At 43.7% G+C, this 23,333-nt stretch overlaps 1 protein-coding gene across 1 annotated transcript in view; it reads right to left on the bottom strand.

Annotated features, from left to right (window-relative positions):
• LRRIQ1 (leucine rich repeats and IQ motif containing 1) overlaps positions 1-23,333 on the bottom strand; it is a 139,110-nt gene that overhangs the window by 74,109 nt on the left and 41,668 nt on the right. The window contains exons 11-13 of the mRNA XM_083182344.1: positions 18,614-18,741; positions 15,859-15,932; positions 15,681-15,774 (exon numbers count right to left, since the gene is read on the bottom strand). Of these exons, the coding sequence (XP_083038470.1) occupies positions 15,681-15,774; positions 15,859-15,932; positions 18,614-18,741 (296 nt within the window). The remainder of the gene's footprint in view (positions 1-15,680; positions 15,775-15,858; positions 15,933-18,613; positions 18,742-23,333) is intronic.

The raw sequence follows: 23,333 nt of genomic DNA, 5'->3' as shown, positions 1-23,333 counted from the left end.
AGGCGCGCAGTGGCGAGTTGGAGGGACAAACGCCACAGACAGGCTAAATGACGGTGGCTCCATCAGTATAAGCAATGTTATTAAACCAAATATAATATAATGTGGCTTAAGAAAATATATTTTAATTGAATATTTACTGACTAATATTCCAATTAATCAGCTAAAATATGTAGAAACATTAGAATAAACCATCAATTGATAAATGTTCGTTTTAAGTAAAAGATTATTAAATGCTATTTATAAAAATGTTCCAAAACACAGACCTGGAAAGACACAAATGTCAGTTAAAGACTATGGCCCTTATTCTGATCGGTGCGGCCCGATCAGAAATATGCGGTGATGTCCGTCTTTGCGAATCCCCGCCTTCCATACGGATCGCCACCTCCGTCCGTATGCGGATATGTGGCGGTCCGCATGAATGTGGACGGGGATACGCCTCCTCCATGGTGGGAGCAGCCCCTGCATTCGATGGTCGCCGAACATCGAATGCAGGGCTGCACGCTCCACCAGGTCCCGCAACACAAGACCACACGGACACTTGTCCGTGTGAAATCTTGTATGGGGGCGGGCAGCTGACATCCGGCGATGTCAGATGCCCGCCCCGTACCCACGCGTCACGGCCTCATTACCATGCATACGCCCCGCGTTTGCATGGGAACGCCCATGAAACGCGGGGCGTATGCATAGGGTAATGAGGATAAGTAGCCCCTCACGCCCCTCTACGCCCCCTGTGCGGCGTATGAAGAATCCATGCGGCGAAATCGCCTGCACATGCGCAGAGTGACCTCTGCACATGCGCAGACGATAAACATCGGCGGCCCGTACGCAAGCGGGAATATCCGCACCGATCAGAATAAGGGCCTATGTATGATTAGAACTGTTTATTGTAGATACGGAAACTGGTAAGCGTATAACAAAATTTATATCGACACACTCTAATTTTAAGAGCTCACTTGGGAACCCACTGGCTTAGCAGACATACATCAACCAGAAATACAACACGTATGGAATTCCAATTTTGGCACTGAATGCAAAAAAGTTTAAGAACCAATAAAAACAAGGATATACGGAAGAAGGGCTGGCAAGTGTGTATCACACATCTGCACAGTGCTAGACATGTGTTGGCTTGCAGATTCTACAGTATTCATGGGTTCTAATATTCCCCTACTACTTGTGCATGCTGAACATAGCAGAACTGTCCACTACTGTTTATAAACATTGTGTATCCTTTACTACTGGAGTAGAGGGAGAACTGTTCATAGCTGTTAAGATAGATATTTTAAATGGCAAACCCAGAGCAAAATGCATTTGAAGCAAATGACCTACAGGCAAAGATCACTTGAACAGAAACAGAACCTACTATTCAGAGAGAAGTATGTCAGATGGAAGCTATTGGGGCCTAATACAGGGTTGCCGACCCTCCCGGAATCAGGGGGACCCCCACTGAGCCCCCCGATCGCGGCATTTAAATGCCGCAATCCACGGGTCTCAGAGGAGGGGGTGGAGCTAAAACAACACACTCGTGTCATTTTAGCCCTGCCCCCTCCATGGAGATCAGTGATTTCGACTATTTCCCATAATGGGGGCAGGGCTTAATGATGTCATGATGTCACAGTCAAGCCCCCCCCCCCCCCCCTGAGCGGGTAATAAAAGTCTCCTCTCCGGGCATCTCCCAGAGATGAGCATTTGAAAGTCGGCAACCCTGGCCTAATATAGAATTCTGGGTACTCTTTACCTAGAAGGGCGCCCATCGCGGTGATCGCGGGCAGTAAATTAACGGCCGCGACGCGATGCCCGCGATCACCGCGATTTCCCATAGGGGTCAATGTTAAATTTAGTGGTGACCGCGATTTTACATTCAATGCTTCAATGGCCGCGATTTGGACATAGTAATCAATGTTAAATGGGCTACAGAGCCCAAATAGGCACAATTAACCCTTAAATGTCCCCCCAAATTTTTAACGCCACCCCACGATCCACGCCAACCCGAAGCGTGGCGAGCGCAGCGAGCCCGCGAGGGGCGGCTGTACGCGTCCTCCGACCTTTTCATGCCCTACTATCCACGTCGGCGTGGAGTTGAGAATAGAATAGTGCGGCGAGCGCAGCGAGCCACCGAGGCCCGAAGCGTGGCGAGCGCAGCGAGCCCCGCGAGGGGACGCGGATACCTTCACAGTTATACGCGTCCCCTCGCGGGCTTCACAGGTGTCCGTGGTGACGCGGACACCTGTGAAGTCCGCGAAGGGACGCGTTTACCTGTGAAGGTATCCGCGTCCCCTCGCGGGGCTCGCTATGCTCGCCACGCTTCGGGCCTCGGTGGCTCGCTGCGCTCGCCACACTATTCCATTCTCAACTCCATGCCGACGTGGATAGTAGGGCATGAAAAGGTCGGAGGACGCGTACCACCGCCCCTCGCGGGCTCGCCACACTTCGGGTTGACGTGGATCGTGGGGTGGCGTTAAAAAATTGGGGGGACATTTAAGGGTTAATTGTGCCTATTTGGGCTCTGTAGCCCATTTAACATTGATTCCTATGTCCAAATCGCGGGCATTGAGGCATTTTACATTAAAATCGCGGTCAATCAGCCTTTTTAACATTGTTCCCTATAGGAAAATCGCGGTCATCGTGGGCACCCGATTTTTATGTACCCGCGATTTACCCGCGATGCCCGCGATTTTTTACCCCCGACGCCCGCGATTCCAATCGCGGGCGCCGTTCTAGGTAAAGAGTACCGAATTCTGTAGTTTAAAAGGTATACAGGGGCAGATTTATTAAGCTCAGTGAAGTGATAAAGTGTCTGGTTTTTATCACTGGCCAATCAGCTCCTAACTGTTACAAGCTTGGTTTGAAAAATGACAGGTAGGAGCTGATTGGCCGGTGATAAAAAAAACAGACACTTTATCACTTCACTGAGCTTAATAAATCTACCCCTCTGTTTGTTATTCTTGGAGACACATCGGTTGCTGGCACTGTGGAAGCACATTTTAGAGTATATATATGGCCTCTCATTAACTATGGGCATTGCTGTTGGTTAGAAGCTGCAATATCATATACAGTATATTGGTATCAGACAAAAACAACTGTGTATGGGCAATAATGAGTGGTACAGTAAGTACAGTATAGACCGTCATCCATAACAGTAAAGGCACTGGCAGGTGAAGTGAATAACATTGATTATTTTGTTACAATGGCACTTGTCAGAGGGTGGGAAATATTAGGCAGCAAGTAAACACTCAGTTTTTGAAGTTGTGGTGTTGGACCCAGGTAAAATGGGCAGGTGTAATGATCTGATCAAGTTTGGCAAGGGCCAAATTGTTATGGTTAGACCACAGCAGGTAATGTGGGGTGTTCCCAGTTAGGTAGTGGTTAGTTCCTACCAAAGTTGGTCCAAGGAAGGACAGCTGGTGAACCAGCAACAGGGCCATGGGCACCAAAGGCTCACTGATGCACACCAGTAGTGAAGGCTTGACCGTTCTTCTAGTCTGAACTCACAAAACAGCTACTGTATCATAAAATGCTGAAATCATTATGATAGAAAAGTGTCAGAACAAACAGTGCATCATAGCCTCACAGTATGGGTCTGTGTAGCAGCAGATCATCAGAGTTCTCATTATTACCCCTGTCCATCACCAAAAGTACCTTTAATGGGTACATGAGCATCAGAACTGAGCCATGGAGCAATGCAAGAAGGTGGCCTGGTCTTGGGACTCATGTATTCTTTTACATCATGAGGATGGGTGTGTGTGTGCCTCATTTACCTGGCAGCAGGATGCTCTATGGAAAGTAGCTGAATAAGTGGAGGCAGTGAAATACTCAGGGTAATGATGTTTTAGGAAACCATGGGTCTTGGCATTCATGTGGATGGTACTTTGACATGTAGCTCCTATATAAACATTGTTGCAGGACAAGTACACACCTTTGTGGCAACAGTATTACCTGATGGCAGTGGCCTTTTTTGGTAGGTTAATTAGTGTTCACTCTAGGATTTTTTATGACAGGGGGCTGCCACTGAAGAGGGCACATGTCCACAGAAAGGGGTGCGGCCTCATGACATGCCCCCTTCCCATCACTTTGGGCTGGTGCTCAATCCACTCCTACATCAGACATTACCTAACCCTTCATATACCATTATTTCTGTTACCACAGTTCTATAGTGTGATTCTGGTAACAGTGCTATCAATACCATCAGCTTATACACCAGGCTAGTTATATATAATGGCCGCTAAAGGCTACATACATGTGGTAAGATATTACCACCACACATTCAGTGCCGTATCTAGACATTTTGGTGCTCTGTGCCAGAAGGAAATTTTGTTGCCCCCATAGAAAATAAAGGCACAGTGCGTGCCGAAGGCGCATGTCCAAAATTAGGGGCATGGCTTTATAGGGAAGGGGCATGGCCACATAATACCAATAGCACCATTATGTCCATTACACACTATGCTGCACACCATAATGCCCATTACACATTATGCCGCACACCGTAATGCTCATTACACATTATGCTGCACACCGTAATGCCTCTTACATTCTACACCGCAAGCCGTAATGCCCATTACACACTATGCTGCACACTGTAATGCCCCCAGTACTGTTTATAAACTTAAGCCACCAGTAGTGCACCTTAAACATTGCTCCCAAAAGTCCCACTTACATTTTGCTCCCAGTCCAGTCAGGCCAGCATCCTCTGCCTTCACTGCTTCTGTGGAACAATATTAATGCATCCTGCTACACTGCAAAAATTGTTAGGCAGGTGAATTTAACAGTATAATAGCCTATTTTTAGAGTAGTATAGCTGAAGCCGTTGGCGTATAACTACTGTATATAACATACATTTGGTTTATTAACAATTAAGGTTTTAAATCTGTTATTTTTTTTCACTTATGTTCCCAATATGTTATTATTCATATTTTTATCTTGGGGAGATACTGTTTGAATTATTGGATTAGCATTTTGCCAACATTAAGGTGTTTGATTTAAACTGGAAGGAATAGAAATATTAGATGCAGTAATACGATGTACTGTAATATATGGTCTATGAAGTGTTTTGTAATGTTACTGTGGTGGTGTAACAGGATCTTCTCTACTAAAAGAAAGTATAACATTCAATGTAAAAAATACTTGCTGAAACTCCTTAATTGTCCAGGAGAATCATGAAACATTGAGTGATCTCATGGACTATCAAGACAGTGTGGCAATCAGGTGAAATATACTGATAGGATAACTGGCTCCCAACAAAAAAAAACCTGCAGAATATGTGTGTACTATACTGGTAATAAAACAATAAACATGATCAATTCCTTACCTGAACCCTCAAGTATGTTCTCTTCATTTGATCCCACTCAACAGGATTATATTTTACTACATCCCCTCTTTAACCTAAGCCCCCACAAATCAGTAGAGCTCATGGAAGCAAGCAGCGATTACTCCTTTTCTCAAAATAAATAATAAAAAAAAAACATAATTGTGACCCTAACTTACTCTCAAGTTACCATCCTATCTCTGAGTTCCCATATCCCTCCAATGTAGTTCAGATTTCCCTGCAGCCACCTCTTTCTTGACTTCCTCAACCTATTGGATGCACTTCAGTCAGGCTTAAGGGGTTATTTTGGTTCACTCTTTCTGACAAATTCCTTCTTAGAAGGACAGAACCATGTGCACTGCAGGTGGGGCAGATGTAACTTGTGCAGAGATTTCGATTTGAGTGGGGTTTAACTTCAAAGTGAGATCTATATTGCAGTGTAGAAATAAAGTAGCCAGTATTTACCCTGCATAGAAACAAAATAACTCACCCAAATCTAATTCTCTATGCACATGTTACATCTGCCCCCCTGCAGTGCACATGGTTTTGTCCTTCTAAGAAGGAATTTGTCAGAAAGAGTGAACCAAAATAAACCCCCTTAGTTCCCAAAACACATTACTCAAAGACACCAATGCCTACAGTAGTGAATCGTTTAATCACTGCTAAGTCTACAGGCCATTCTTTTGTCCTACAAACAATCCAATCCCTATGTTTTCAGCACGCAGTACTATTCTGGTTCTCATCCTACTTACCTAGACTCTCTTTCAGTGTTTGTTACTACCCACATTTGTCACAATCTATTTTAGTCTTTGTAACTTGGGGGTAGATTTATTAAGTTCGGTGAAGTGATTAACTGTCTGGTTTTTATCACCGAACTATCAGCTCCTACCTGTCCTTTTTCAAACCAAGTCTGTAACTTCACAGTTAGGAGCTGATTGGCTGATGATAAAAAAAATACACTATCACTTTACTGAGCACTTTACTGAGCAAATCCATATATTAAGCCTGATAAAGTGATAAAGTGGAAGAGGATAACACACCAGCCAATCAGTTGTGTTTGAAAAATGACATTTAGGAGTTGATTGGTTGGGACATTATCACCTTCCACTTTATCACCACTTTATAATGTAACCAGACTTAACACATCTGCCCCTTAATGTCTTTCTGTGATTTCATCTTTAATGTATTTTCCCCACTTCAGACTTAATATTTGCTTAACAGAATGAATAATATCTTTACCACCTATTAGCAGATACCAGCCTCGATCATATCACTATTTTTAACTTTGCAATAAACCCTATCCCTTAAACTCATTTACTAAAGTTTCACCCCTCCCAGACACAATAAATACTCCAGTTTCTAAACCTTCAAGCATTCCTGAAAACTCAACTCTTAAGGTAAGCTAATCAAATTCCCAAACCACCCACATATCTCTGTAAGCAATCCAAACTATTGCATTCCCTTTATAAAGTGCACACATAACTTTACAGATTTTCTCTTTACTCACTTTCATATTCTGTAGACCTCAGGCAAAAATTGCTGCGTGATTGTTCAAACAGCCAACCAAGAACCTCTGCAATCCGGATAGATTAATATACAATGGGGGTTAATTTGGCTAGTATGCTCGCATGCGAATTCGCATGCCAGCACGGGGTGCAAACAGCCATGGCGTCCCCGGACATCAGCTGGCTGACATTTTTCCCTTAGGTATACATACAAAACAAAGACACCTTAGAGTGTCTTAGTTTTGCATGTACCCTCCACATCATTTGATGGTCGGCGACCGAATGATGTGGGTGTTTCCCCATAGGCTGTGAACGGCTGTTTATGTAAAACATCCATTCACAGCCGTGCAGGCAAATTCAGCCAGCGAAGGGGGGGGATGTGGCAGACGAAAAATGACACGCAGTGATGCGAACTTCGCAGCGCTGCGTACCAACCAGAATAACCCCAATATGTATCAATTATCTTTTCCTATTTTCCTATAAATTGTATAGCTTACGAGCAGGGCCCTCCTACATCTATTTTTATTTTGTTCCCAACTGCAAAGAGCAACAGAATATGCTGGCTTATAAAACATAATATATATGGGCAGCAGGTGGCTGCAAATGGTCATAATGAGAAAAGATCATACTAAAACTTTGGTTTGGAATAGTAACAAAACAGGGAATTTATTTCTATTGCAAAACTATTTACAAGACAATACAGCTCATTTAAATAAATAAAAATATAAAAACAATACTAATTGGTAATGATCATTTTTGTCTTAATGAACCATTATGATGGTTCTAATTTTCTGAAGAAAGTGGTATAAAATTACTATTTATGCACATTAACAAAACATCTAACACAGAGTATATAACATTTTTGGGTACGATTGAGCATTCTACAGTCTGGTTATGCTCTGGAGGGGGGACCTCACGCCGGTTTTTTAAACATTTTTATACAAATCCACACACTTCCGTTACTAAAAACTGCACTTGTCTAAAAAATACAGCACATTTTTGTTACTAAAAAAAAAACCCGAAAAGTTTTTAGCACCTTTACACATTATGCCCACACAGTAGTAGTGCCCCTTATGTGATATCTCACTAAGGAGCACACACATCACACAAACTGGGCTGTAGAGGGGTAGATGCCAGGAGCTGTATTGGTCAGCAATGATAGGGGACAGGGAGATGGCACACAATGGGCTGAGCGAAAGGAAAGAACCCCAGCAGCGCACATCATTTTTCATGGTCAAATATATCCAGTGTGTCATATAATACACTGCACTTGTTCCCCCCACCTGTTTCTTCAAATGTTTTGGCGCCCCCCTGGCCAATGCGGCACTAGGCAAAGGGTCAACAGTGCATTCTGCAGAAATTCTTGCCCACTTCTCATCAGCATCAGCGCTGGGCACCCTTGCGCATCTTCCCTCGCTCCGGTTACAGCAGATGATGATCAGGGGAAGGATGGCCTGGCAGGGAGGTAGGATGTGTAGTAAGGTCCTTCTGCCTGTCGGATCCAATCAGCAGCCGCTGCCTTGGTAAAAGTTGGCTGAGATATAGAATTCAACCAACCAGCTGATTGGATCTGATAGCAGCCATCTTTCCACACATAAACACTGAGGTTCTATACTGAGCTCTAAGTGTTTTGCCTCATTTTCAGATCCGAGCCTGAGCTCAAGTTGGGACTCGGATTCCCTAAGTTCAGTTGGGTTCAGCTGGGTTTCCATGGAAATCCATGGGTAAGAGCATATTTGCCTACTTTTGAAAACTAGTTTCAGGGAGATTATAGTTGGTAGTAAACTTTTGCACAGCACCCCATTGAGGGGGGGCATGTCATGCTCTGCCCAAAGGGCGTGTCTAGTTCCATATATGGAGAGATTGTGAAAAGAAATTGTGAATGTGGCACTTAGAAGCTGGGTGTGCACTGCTACATCTGAGAGGAATCTTTTAAAATGACTTCTATCCAAATGTAGATGATCCCCAAAGCAGTTAGTAAGAGCTACTATACTTGGTAAAGTCCTGGGAAATGGTGCTGATGATTCAATGTAAATGTATCTGTCTCTCATTCCTTTTTTCCCAAAAAATGTAACAGTGTAATGTGGGCTAGGTGAAATGAGGGAGATTGGTAGACTAATGAGGGAGAGAGGGAGATTGCTGCTATGTTAGGGAGTCTCCTGCAGAATGCAGGAGGGTAGGCAACTATGGGTAAGAGTCCTGGCACGACAAACTCTAAAGTTTCAGCGCATGGAGCTTGTGCTCCTCTGAAATCGCCCTTGGGACTCCCCTGCCTACCAATATGCGAAGCATTGGCAGTAATAATATCCAATAAAATGAATAGTAATTTTACAATCATTAATCAGTTAATCAGTGCTTGTAAAGTGTTGGTATTCTATTTGCATTGCACATATTAAGCAGCTAACTATTCAACTGGCAGTGGTTTCTATCTTCAGAAAAGAGGAAACTAATATTTGATTTGCTATTTTGTAGTATCCTAGCTCTATAAAATTCTATATCAATACCCTCTGTATTGATATAGAACTTCATCAACTTGATAGATCTCTATCATTACTTCAATATAAACATTTCATGGGTCTTATGGAATTAGCTCATTATAAGTGTATTTGTCCCTATGCAACATCCACCACGGGTTAACCCCAACAGAGCAATTATGACACTAGTGTCCATAGGACCCAATTCAGAGTAGCATACAAAACCGATGGCCCCAGGACGCATTCTGTACACGTGCAGCATAGGCCCTGCGCTGTGCTCACAGTGCCACTGTCAAGCATGCTCTGGCCATTTGGGGGACAGATCTGGGCTGGCAATAGGGCTGTTCTACATTTGATAGGCATGCTTAGGCATGTTCCGATGCAAATTTCCTGGTATTTGCCCGGGTGTTCCATTTAAAATATATATCTAAACAGCTATGAACAGCTCTACCCCTGCTCAAGTGGGAAAAGGTTAGGCTTACTCAGATGGCCAATGGCTGCGACCATCACGACCATAGGCGAATCTAGGGGGTGGTCCGGGGGTGCACAGGACCACCCATTAGCCCATGTTGTAGCTGATGACCAGGGCTTTCCAACGAGCCCGGCCCCGTGTCTCTAGCCCCCTGGGAACCGGAGATACGGCCAAGCAAAGCTGGAACGTTTTCCCTATAGGATAACATGGGACACGCTAATTCCAACCCCCACCCAGTTCAACGGCTACCTGTTCCCCCTTCGGCATCACTGAAGCTCGAAGTTGATCTCAGTCGAACCCAAATCGCTAGGCCTTCAATCTGATACCAGGCTGGATCCATATGGGTTAATTGGTTCCAGGGATATTGAGGTTAAACCGTTTTTTTTTTTTTTTTCATTTCTTAAATGTAATTTCATGACTGTTTATGTTCTTTGAGGGCAGATTTCTGTGGAACCAAACAGCCCAGTTTCACGGGACCAAAATCATTCGAAGCCAACTCAAAAGTTCTTCAATATGATACTGGTCTCATATGATAGCGCTCCCCTTATGTCACGCACAACAACAGCGCGCACAATGTTTAAAATGTCCTCTCGGCTACAGGGGACACCAGGAGGGGAGTGGGAGCATGCTCTGCGCTGCGCTCTGCTCCTCTCCCCATAGAAGCAGCTGCACCGCTCTCCATCTCTCCCTGCAGCAGCAGTGAAGGCTCATATAAAAATTTACAGTAAGTGGCACTTTTGGGGGCATTGCTTAAGGGACGCTACAAGTGGCATTATGTGGGGGCATTACGCATAATGTGTGGCTTAATGTGTAAGGGGCATTACGGTGTGCAGCATCATGTGTAAGCGGCATTATGTGTGCAGCATCATGTGCAAGGGACATTATGTGTGCAGCATCATGTGTAATGGGTACTATGGTGTGCGGCATCAAGTGTAATGGGTACTATTGTGTGCGGCATCATGTGTAATGGGTACTATGGTGTGCGTCATCATGTATAATGGGTACTATGGTGTGCGGCATCATGTGTAATGGGTACTATAGTGTCATCAAGCAAGAACCCCCTAGCAATGAGCACGTAGGTAAGCAGCACTTATGTGGCAAATATGTAATGGGCATTACGGTTTGTTATATAGTATGTAATGGGCATCATGATGTGTGGCACAATGTGTAATGGGCATTATGGTGTGTGGCCTTATGTGTAATTGGCATTACGGCGTGTGGCTTTATGTGTAATGGGTATTACGGAGTTTGCTAAAATGTGTAATGGGCATTACTGTGTATGGTCTAAAGTGTAATACCACACCCCTTTTTGTGATGCCACGCCTCCTTTCCATGAAGCCACACCCCTTTTTGGCGCGCGGCTACGCCGCGCAACGGTCCCCCTGCTGTTATATCTAGATCTGGGACCACCCATTACCATAATTCTAGATTCGCCTATGATCACGACTAATAGTCGCAGTCAGAGGCAGAACTCAGGGAGGCAATGAGTCATCTGACGCCGGGCTGCTGCTCCTAAGGGGGCACCTCTCCTCCCCTGTGATTTTAAAAACATTAATTGAAAACCGTTGATATCACTTCTGAGTTCTGAAATATATGTGTTCTCTCTCTCTCTCTCTCTATATATATATATATATATATATATATATATATATATATTTATATTTCATAACAGACAGATATACAGTATAGATTATATATAAGGTTTTGTGTGTGTGTGTGTGTGTGTGTGTGTGTGTGTGTGTGTGTGTGTGTGTGTGTGTGTGTGAGGAGGAGGGGGGACCAATACACATCTTGCCTCCGGGCAACTGGTATAAACTTCCTCCACTGGTCGCAATGGTGAACTGATCACCCATATCAGCAATGTTGGCAGGAGGTATCATTTATCATGATAAGCCTTTTGTGGCATTAACATATTTTTGCATTGATGCTGCATCCAAATCTGAATCATAATAATTGTGACAATTTCGGATAACAATGGGCATTGTGCCTTATGTTTTGTTATGTATGCCTGTTCATCAATCATTCTATATTCATCAGATTATAAATTAAAGTTTAACGTGTCACAGTAAGTACAATAACGAAATCATGTAAAAAAACACTGTTCCTATAAATTGTACTCGTTAACCTTTAGGTAGAAAGTTATAGACTACAAATTGCTGTAAAACCTTTTACATAAAAATGAACACTTTATGGAAGTTATTTACACCTATATGTATAGTGTTATAATCAGTAATAATATTATTAATACTAACAATAATTATAATAATAAACGATTGAAAGCTGTAACAATCTGCAGGAAAAAAAACTTAGATTAATTGCAGTGTCCTCTATTGGTATATAAAGAAAAGTAAGAGTCAGCTATAGTAATTGTACAGGAAAGAAGGGTTATGCTGACATCTGCTGGTTACCTAGGAGTAACTAAAAACACAAAATAAGAAGATTGACTTTAGGGACATCTGCTGTTTAAATGTGGAAATAAATTTTTCTTAGTTGACTATATCTATTTTTCTTATTAAGCAATATCTAATAAGCATTACAAAAATGTTTCTAAATAAAATTGGTAATAATTTTAGTTTTAATGGTGTTAAAGTCACATACAGTGATCAACAAAAAGTACGGTACTTGTTTCCTAGCACGGCCACACCGATTTACATCGGGGTGGTCGTGTCGGAAAAATCGGGTCGATCGCATCGCATGCGATTTGGTCGCATGCGATGCGACCGACCGATTTTCGACCCGATTTTTTTTTTTAATGAAATGTAAATCGGGTCCCTGGGACCCGATTTTACATTGGATTCAATGTAAAATATTCCCAACCCCCCAAATTTAACGGCGTACACCGCACCCCACGATAGACGCCAACCCGAAGCGTGGCGAGCGCAGCGAGCCCGCGAGGGGCGGCGGTGCGCGTCCTCCGACCTTTTCATTCCCCTACTATCCACGTCGGCGTGGAGTTGAGAATAGAATAGTGTGGCGAGCGCAGCGAGCCACCGAGCCCGAAGCGTGGCGAGCGCAGCGAGCCCCGCGAGGGGACGCGCATACCTGTGAAGTTATACGCGTCCCCTTGCGGGGCTCGCTGCGCTCGCCACGCTTCGGGCTCGGTGGCTCGCTGCGCTCGCCACACTATTCTATTCTCACCTCCACGCCGACGTGGATAGTAGGGGAATGAAAAGGTCGGAGGACGCGCACCGCCGCCCCTCGCGGGTTCGCTGCGCTCGACAACGCTTCAGGTTGGCGTCTATCGTGGGGTGACGACGGGGACATCTATAATGTGAAATGGGTCATATTGGCCCATTTCACATTTTTCACATTTTCTCACTATTTCAATGTTAAAAAATATTTTACCATTGAAGCCTATGGAAAAATCGGGGGCATCGCGTCGGGACCATTGTTAATGGTCCCGACCGACGCGATGCCCCCCGATATTTTACCTTTCCCGACACGATTTTAATGTTAAAATATTTTTTAACATTGAAGCCTATGGGGAAATCGGGGGCATCGCGTCGGTCGCGTCGTGACCATTGTTAATGGTCCCGACCGACGCGATGCCCCCGATATGTTGTCCTAGCCGGCCAAATGGACCTGATTTCAAAGGAAATCGGGTCCATCGTATGGATCGTGTACCTTAACTTAAAGGTACACGATCCATACGATTGTGGCCGTGCTAGGAAACAAGTACCAAAAGTACAACAGAAACTAAAATGAAATAATGTAAAGGTAAAATAAATCAAACTGAGATAAAAAAAATAAAAATTCTAAATTAGTTAAGGAATTCATTTTAAATACTCAAGTATTATTTAATTATTTAAGCATTCAGTAATGAATGTGACAATTTTCTGAGGATTTTTTTTTCAAATGTTATATACTGTGTGTATATATCTATTTATCTATCTATCTATCTATCTATCTATCTATCTATCTATCTATCTATCTATCTATCTATCTATCGCAGTACTATGGATCTCTATGCACCACTGTTTGCACTTGTACCATGTACTCGTCTCCATATTGGCAATGCCGCAGTATAAAGGCTGGGTAACACTTAATAGTTATTATCCATTATGAGCCCTAGTAAGACATAAGCACATTTGATGCATGTCTCATAAGCATAATAAATGCTCCACGCACTAGTAGCGCTGCTGAGCTCCGAACCATTAAACCCCCGCTGAGGATACATGGTTGCGCAGCAACGCCTAACACAATGCACTCCATTCACAGGAAGCAGCATGCGTGTCATACACCAGACACCCCGCCACGCATCCACTGACGCGGCTAGATGTACAGTTTCCGTCCAGACCCAGTCCCAGCCCACCCGGCACGCCAGCATGGAGATGTTACTCTTGAATATAAGGTGAGCACTTATGTTATTTGTTTGTTACACTAGCACCTTGACAAAGGGGCCTACGAGTCCCGAAACGTTGGATATACCTGTTGGTGTCCATCTTAATAAAACTTATTTGAAAATTATCCTCGGAGTGCCGCTGTTTGACTTACCGCTTATCTATCTATCTATCTATCTATCTATCTATCTATCTATATATTAAGATATTAAGGAGTGCGCTAGATGCTAGAATTAATACTAAACCTAAAAAGTACCACCCAGCAAACTATAGTACAATTAAAAAATTACACTAATATACCATAATAAAAGAGCTCAATGACAGTATTTCATTTGAATGTCCAATATCAGCATCTGATCACATAAGATGCAGGATCCATTTCTGCAGTAAAGCTGTTTTAAAAAAAAAAAAAACCTGTATACCTGAAAACTGGGTTTTTACGGCAGTTTTAGTTTGGAGACATTCTGTCTGTCACATCTACTCATACCCTTACCTTCCTCTTGCACTACCCTTTCATTCCTATTTTTCCATGTAGCACACGCTCTCCCTGATCACCTCTCTCTTTTTCTCACTCTTTTTTCCCGACCCCCTCTTTGTCTCTCACTTTTTCTCCCCCACCCCCTAATTAACATTGTAACAACAATGGTGTGTCAGGTGGAGGGGGCCCCTTTAATAATTTTGCTATGGTGCTCACAGTGAACTAGTTACGCCTCTGGGCATACCACTGATAATTCGGAAAAACTGGTAATCCGGCACAGTGCCAGATTACCCAGGGTGCCAGATTATCGGTGTTGTACCTATAGTTATATGATAGACCCTTATGTTTGATTACATTTATTTGAACATCATTTTTAAATACAGACACCACAGGACAAATGGTAAATTTGCCAAAGTTACTAAAAATGAAAAGATGAGATATTGCCCATATCAACCAATCAGATTATATAATTTCTCTATTGCATCCAAGAAAATGATAGACAGATCCTGATTTAGATGCTATGGGCAGTGGAGGATCTACCAAGGGGCGACTAGGAGTGGTCGCCCCGGGGCCCCCCACACTCCAGGTGGGTGGCAGGCAGCGAAGTCCGGGAAATGCGTCCCTGGGGTCCAGGCGGGGTCCCTGCAGTGAAAGGGAACTAGCTCCCATCTGCCTCAGAGACCCTGCCACTTCCCATCAGCCGCAGTGTGGAAAGCATTGCAGCAGTGCTGGGGGATAGATACCATGTTCTCCCACCCACCTGTCAGCCCCGCATCTCTCTGCTGCCCTGCTCTCTTGTCACACCGTCTCCAGGGGGACCTACCCTGCTCTCCCCGCCTGATCACCCATGTGTCCCAGGTGCCTGCAGAGGCAGTGCCCATGCAGCAGCTTCGACTCTGATAGGCAGCGAGAATAACTACTCTGGTGAGTGCTGAGAGGAGAGGAGGGGGTTAGAGGTGGGGCCCCCACAATTTTTGTTGTCCAGGGCCCCCACAGACCTTAATCAGGCCTTGGCTATGGGTAACATCATCTCTTTTCATTTTTAGAAGCTTTAGTTAATATACCCTTACTTCAGTGTTTTGCATCTCTCAAAAATTGTAACTTCACCTCACCTCCAGTTAGCTTCTTGCAGGAATGGATTCTTGCCCGCTGACAGGCTGCTTATACTGGCACACCCTTCCAGATACGGTGTAATGGATTGTAAGTCTAAAAGGACAAAAAAATAATGCTAAACACAATAGTAAGAGTGGTAAGAAATTAAAGCATCTGTAATTCCTTAAGTTACTTTACCTGATAAGCAGTTGTTACTTATGTTTAAATCTTCCAATGAAACAAAGCTGTTAAACTGTGTAAGATGGGCCAGGCTGTAATTGTAAAAATAATAATCATGTAAATATTACCTATTTGGTCATAAGGTTAATTTCTGATTCAATGGGCCAGATGTACTAAGCTCGAAAAGTGATAAAATGGAGAGTGATAAACCACCAGCCAATCAGCCCCGACCTTCTTGTCACAAACTGTGTTTGGAAAATGACAGGTAGAAACTGATTGGCTTGTCTCCATTTTATCACTTTTAAAGCTTAGTACATCTGGCCCAATAATTGCCAATATGTAACTATTGAAAATGTATTTACATACTTTCTTGGAATCTTTCTCCTGGAAAGGCGAACACTTCAGACCAGAGGTGGTCATTACATTGGTCCCAGCAGTCCCAGTAATGTATTGCACGGGTGCATGGGTGACATCACCGTGCATGCACACACTGCAAGGGCTGAGAGAAGCTTGGGCAGTCTGAATGACGGGAAACTGAGCAGCGGAGACGGGAACGGTGAATGGTGGCGGGCAGCATACAGCAGCGGTGGACAGCACACAGCAGCAGAAGGCAGTGGGCTTCATACAGCGGCAGAGGGCAGCATACACCAGCGGCGGGCAGCATATAGCGGCAGAGAGCAGCGGGCAAAATACAGCGGTGGCGGCTGCCAGAAACAAAGCTGTAAGTGCAAAATTCTTGGGTTTTTTATGTGTTTTTTTTTTACATGTGGTTGCTGTGGAGGGGGTGGAGAAAGGGGTTCATCCCAGTTTAATTATGTTAATTCTCAATGGAAAATGTACTGTTTTTATTTTATTTTTCGGGGGGGGCAGCAGTCCTAAGGGGCACTATCCCAGGGAATGAGGTTTTATGTGGACATTTTTTTAGTAGCAGGATGGATAGTCACAGCATAGGTGACCCTTTGTGTTAGGTAGTAGACAATGTTGCTTTGATTCCGTGAGTCATAATGTGAATTTTGGGCCATACCGTGTTTGATAATGTGAATTTTGGCCCCTAACGTGTTTGATTATGTGAATTCTGGCCAGCACCGTGTTTGATAATGTGAATTTTGGGCCATACCGTGTGTCATAATGTGAATTTTGGAGCGTACCATTTGTCATAATGTGAATTTTGGCGCGCACTGTGAGACATAATTTGAATTTTGCCCATTGTCGTCTGTCATAAAGTGAATTTTGGCTCGTACCTTGTGGCATAATGTCAATTTTGGCTCATACCATGTGGCATAATGTGTAAGGGACGTTTTGCACTGGGAGGGCAATATTTGGCCCAGGAAGAGACGCCGGTAGATCAGCAGAACGTTAGTGTACAAAAAATAGATCCCGGGTTACAAAGTCCGGCCACCCCTGGTTCAGACCTTCCTGGCTCCAGTAATAGACATCATTCCACTAACTAGCTCCGTCATTATTTTTTATCACTATCTACATCAGTACTTCCACTATATAACCTTCATATCCATAACAAGGAATGAACCACATTTACTATTCATGATTTTTCCAACCCAATAAATGGAATTCCTTACTATGCTTTTCACAGCAATAAGAGTTTTATACCACTCAATAAAAAAGTCACATACACACATACAAAAAAGTGATCACTTTATGCTGCGGAACTTTGGGTAGCTTGCTGTGGATTCAAAGTAATTAAACAGCAGGGATGTAATATGTAGCTGATAGACTACACTGGCTAATTAGTTAGCTAATGGAGAAAAGCTCCAGATTGCTTCTGGGGCCAAGCTCTGGAAAGCGGTTTCCCATCTGCACTTTTATGCAAATTACACTACAAAGTCCTTCTCTAGTGTACATCTATGCGTCCAAATGTGCAAGGCATCCACATTGGAAAACATGTTGGTGCGCCTTTAAATGCACCATTGGTTGCACCTTCAAAACTATGCCATATGTAACCATCCAGGAATGCCCAATACATTTTTAACAGAATTCGGAGAATATGTGTCAACACTATGATGGCCAATCCCGGGATCAGAATCAACGGGATCCTGGGATTTGGCCCTAAATCGCTGGGATTTAAATCCCGGGATTGGAGCTTCCAATCTCGGTATTTGGGATTAGCCTGCACATGCGCAAAGCTAATACCGGGCAGAGCACTCAAATGCTGCCTGGCTGCTCCTGACACAGGAGGTGCACAGCGTGCCATGATGTCAGAAGTCACGGTGTGCAGCCCTCCTGCAGCTCCACTCCTGCCCACTGCACCACCTGGCTCCGGGCAGATGGTTGGCTCGACGCCCACAGCTGCACCGCCCAGCTCCAGCCAGATGCATGGCGGGGCTTCCACCCGCTGCACTGTATGGCTCCTGACTGCCAAGCTGTCCTGCTCCGGCATGTTGCGCTGCCCGTCTATTGGTCTCCACACCACCCACCTCCCATACACCACACAGCCCAGCTCCCGACAACTGCACCAACCCTCCTGGCTTGTGGGTAAGTGAGGTGAGAGGGCAGATTAAAGTTTGTCAGTACATTGACAAACTCAGTCCCGAGTATCCCGGGAATCCTGAAATTGAGCATTTTTGAATTCTGAATCCCTGGATTGAAAAAATGCCTTGGGATTGGCATCCCTAGTCAACACTGACTCAAAATCAGGCTATAACAGCGTTGAAAGCATCCACCATAAAAAGCTTAGGGAATCTTACTACAGTACACTAATAAGCAGCACACATTACATTTTTATCTGATGCTAGTATTAATTTGAAATACAATTTACCTGTTCCGAGATACTGAAAAGACCTGTAACAAGGGTAGCCAATATGATGACATCACTTTCAATGAATTTATGTTGTTATCATCCAAATATATTTCTCTCAGGAGCACATGATTTTCCAGTTTGGGAATCTGAAAGCAAAATGTTGATTTAATAAAAGATACAAATATACAGTGATAATGGCCATTTGAAAGAGGTTTTGTGGCTCTACGATATTGTGTCTCACTCAATCACTTTCAATATGAGGCTTATAATGCAACTTTAGTTTAATTGCCTTCTTTATTTGACAGCATGACAATAACCAAAACAATTTATTTTTGGCAATTCAACATAGTCCAAATGACTATGAGATCAGCCAGCCGGTCCAGCACCAATTACCCCACCCACATGAACCGCAACCTTTACAATGGCTAATATCCACCTCAATTATATTATAATTTGCTGGTTTTACACCCATGTGTTTGTCTCATTTTCCTTCCCGTTAAAAGATGACTACCCTACAAACTTGTTTTGGCTTATCTGATTGCTGTTATACCCTGTTACAAATGACCACTGAATCCCCTCCAAAAGCACATTCTAAGTATTTTGGCCCATAAGCCATTAAAGCATATTGTTAGTTATTAGCAAAGTTTTGTATTTTACAGGAAGGTATGGATCATTGGGTAGTAATTAGGTCGACATATATGGATAACATGGCTTACTGGGCCAAAAAATTAACATAGTCATTAGGTAGACATGGGAAAGGTAGATTGAGTGCAGATAACCTGAAAGAAAACTTTTGAGTCCTATTGGAGAAAAAGCACAAAATAAATAAAACGATTATGATTAATTTTTTTTGTTTTTTTGGTTGATGAAAGAACATTCCACGGATGGTGTAATGGTTAACATTACTGCCTCACAGCACTGAGGTCATGGGTTCGATTCCCACCATGGTGCTAACTGTGTGTAGTTTGTATACTTGCGTGGGTTTACTCCGGGTACTCCGGTTTCCTCCCACAATCCAAAAATATACTGGTAGGTTAATTGATTACTAACAAAATTAGCCTCTGACAAGAATACCAAGTTGAGAGGGGTGCAAGCAAACCATCACAACTGCACTAGTAGCATACTTACCTACTTTTGAAAACTATTTTCAGGGGGTATATAGTTGTCAGTAAACGTTTGCACAGCGCCCCATTGAGGGATTGAGGGGTGCATTGAGGGGGGGGGGGGGGGGGGGCATGTCATGCTCCGTCTAAAGGGCATGTCTAGTTCCATATATGGAGAGATTCTGAAAAGAGATTGTAAACGTGGCACCTAGAAGCGCGAGTGTGCACTGCTATATCTAAGAGGAATCTTTTAAAATGACTCATATCCAAATGTAGATGAGCCCCAAAGCAGTTAGTAAGATCTACTATACTTGGTAAAGTCCTGGGAAATATTGCTGATGATTCAATGTAAATGTATCTGTCTCTCATTACTTTTTCCCCAAAAATGTTATCAGTGTAATGTGTGGACAAGGAGAAAAGAGGGAGATTGCTGCTATTTCCAGGAGTCTCCTGCAGAATTCAGGAGGGTAGGCAACTATGACTAGTAGTATTACTTATATGTATAGGGATGGCAAGTGGTGTGTCAGCGTATGAAAGAAACCAAACACTTGGGGCCTAAGGAAACAAAGTAGCCTAAAATCTTTGAAGCCAAGTATATTATTTTGATCCAAAAAGAGTGAATAGGACAGGGGTGGGGAACCTCAGGCCCAGGGGCCGTATGCGGCCCCCGTAGCCGGTCTGAGTGGCCCGCCCACCCGCCCGGCAGCTTTGCCAGTAGTCAAGTACAGGGGAATTCTCGCGAGAGGTCAGTAGTTCTCACGAGATTCCTTTTGATCAACAGCTGCCGGAGACTGTCAGTCCTATTCAGCGGCAGCCCCTGGAGTGTGGAACGGCTGCAGCAGGGGATTTTGTAAGAGAAATGTTTACATATGGCCCCCGAAGGATTTTTTCCCCATACAAATGGCCCTTGGCACAAAAAAGGTTCCTCACCCCTGGAATAGGAGGACTGTTCCACCAATATGAAATGAAGAGCCTGTTTTAAAAACACAAACTGCAGAGAGAGGATACAGTGTAATTGTATTTGTGTATTATGGCTGGGCAGTAATACTATCTATTTCAGACATTGAGAGGTATATTTGATAAAAGTCAATGTGGGGTCTATTTAAAATCGACAAGAATAGAAACAAAGGAATACATTTACTAAAGCTCCTGAAAAGGAAAATAGTTGATGTTGCTTATAACAAACAATCACATTATGTCTATTATTTCTCTATTGCATCCTAGAAAATGATACAATCTGAATGGTTGCTATGAGCAACATCACCTCTTTTCATTTTTAGAAGCTTTAGTAAATTTACACAAACATACCCACAAAATTTCTGCACCAAATAATTAAATTACCAACCTTCAGTTTTTTTTAGTTCCATTCTGTTTATAATAGTGCATTGGTTTATAGTTGACGTTTTAAATGTGTTAGTCACCCTCAATAGTACCAAAAATGGACGCAAAAGAGACAGAATTATTGAAAAATTGACAGAATTATAAAAAGCATTCCTATTGGCCAAAACGAGTCCAAGTCACATGCACGGTATTACCCACAAACACCTTCAATCCTGGGATAATTTGCATATCCGCAGTTTTTTAAATCATTGCTGTACCTTTATAAACCATGACTTATGCAGCCAGAGTACCCCATATGCTTCTCTCCCATGTTTTTCCATCATATTGAGGTTTCAGACAGTGCCACATGAATTAAAGTGAAATAGAACTGTTTCTGATGGTTCTATTGCAAATGGTGATTGTTTTGGATCTATTGAGGTCCTAGTTTCAAATTCACTGTTAGTAAATTAACTGTTATTATATATGTCTATGAGAAAGTACTGACCATTTATGTGAAGATCTATTTGTATATGAAGTCAAATTTCTGGTGATTCTGATGGGATTTTTAATCAGTTTTTCTGTTAGTAAAAACTGATTGTCAAATGCACTACCAAATCACCTCAAAATCACCTCACAATGGACTGAAACTGATTACCAACCTTTAGTAAATATTTCAAGCACCTTGACATTGGAGGAGCAGGTGTTCATAGCTCAATGATAGGTCTATGTCCCCCAATTTAGTGTAGCAAGCAGGGGTGCCATCAGAAATTGTGGAGCCTGGGACTGAAAAAAATACGCAGGCCCCCCTTCCCTTTCTTGAACAGTTGGACCCCCTTTCTGTCAGGACCCGGGACTGGAGTCTAACAGTTACCCTCTGATGGCTGCCCTGTTAGCAGGGAGCAGCAGCAAATAGGAATTGCATGGGGATTTTGTAAACACCAGAAATTTTAGGGAGAGTTACGTTTGTGTGAGTTATTTTATTTCTGTGCAGTGTAAATACAGATTGCTTTTTTTTTACACTGCAATAGAGATATCAGTTTGAAGTACAAACCCCACGCAAATCTAACTCTCTCTGCACATGTTTCATCTACCACAGCTGCAATGCACATGGTTTTGTCCATTAGCAAACCAAATGTGCTTTGCAAGTGAACCAGAATGAGGCTCTATATCCGCGAAATACTTCTGGAACTCCTCCACACAAGACAAAGCCTATTGTAGTGTGAGTGAGGGTCACAGCCTGTCCGGCAGCTGGAGGCGGGCACGGCTACTCAACGCTCCGGTCCCATCATTCCTGGAGCTTGGCAAGGGTCCGGCGCGCGGCTGATGGTCCACAGGCTCCTGTGGGTTCAGCAGCTCGGGCGCCGGCTCCGGAGCCTGGGCACCGCCATCTTGGTCCCATCACGTGACTGGCAGGTGGGACCTCATGCCCTCTATCAATCACCCTGCCCTATCCCTGCACTGCTGGGCTAATAAATCCCAGCTCCTGTGCTGGTGCAACTTTTAAGTTACAGGTACACAGCTCTGAAGCTGCTGGCAGTATTCTGGGTTATTTCTGTGCTATTTCAGTGTTCCCTGACTACAGCCTGCGCAATAATCTGCTGGTCTTAGTGACTCTGTTCCTGTCACTACCTGTATTCCCATCTACTAAGTTTGGTTCTTTAAGTTATCCTAATAACCTAAAGGAGCCCATACCCCCCGATTTGGGCCATTTTCAGGCAATTGCGATGAATCGGGCCATGAAATCGGCCCAAAACGGCTCAGTTTGATGTCCCCTCAGTTCTGATGCGTGGTCTAATGTGCATTGGACCCAAGCAGGTGGTTGAACTTGCTGTCCCACCACCTGACCTGGGACCTCCTTCCCTTGCAGTGGGGGGCGGGCAGCGGGGTCTGGCCAGCTGGCGGTGGGCAGCTCATAGTAGTGGTCGGCAGCGGGGTCCGTCCAAGCGGCAGCAGTTGGTTGTGGTGGTGGGAGGCGGGCAGCTCGTAGTGACAGGGAGCAAGGTCTGTCTGAGCAGCGGTGGCTGGGAGGCTGGAGCTTGTAGTGGCATTTTGCCAGGCAGGCGGGATGTGGCTGCTGAATATTTTGAAATGACTGGCCAGCCCTTGATTGGAGAAAGAATGGGATATAGAAAAATTGGCGCAGATTAAAAATACTTGAAGTTTTTCTGTTCAGACTCCTCTTTTTTGTGCGATGGGGTTGCTCTCAGATGGATATTGGTTACCAGGCCATGATGAATCGTGAAAAACAAGATAATAAACAATAATTAAATATCTGTGTGTGTGTCTTTTCTTATAAACACTCTAATGAGTGGTGC

The sequence above is a fragment of the Crinia signifera genome, chromosome 4 (assembly GCF_055691185.1).
Source record: "Crinia signifera chromosome 4, ASM5569118v1, whole genome shotgun sequence".
NCBI classification, from domain to species: domain Eukaryota; kingdom Metazoa; phylum Chordata; class Amphibia; order Anura; family Myobatrachidae; genus Crinia; species Crinia signifera.
The sequence above is the reverse complement of the archived record's forward strand: the minus strand, read 5'-3'. Positions and strand labels throughout refer to the sequence as shown.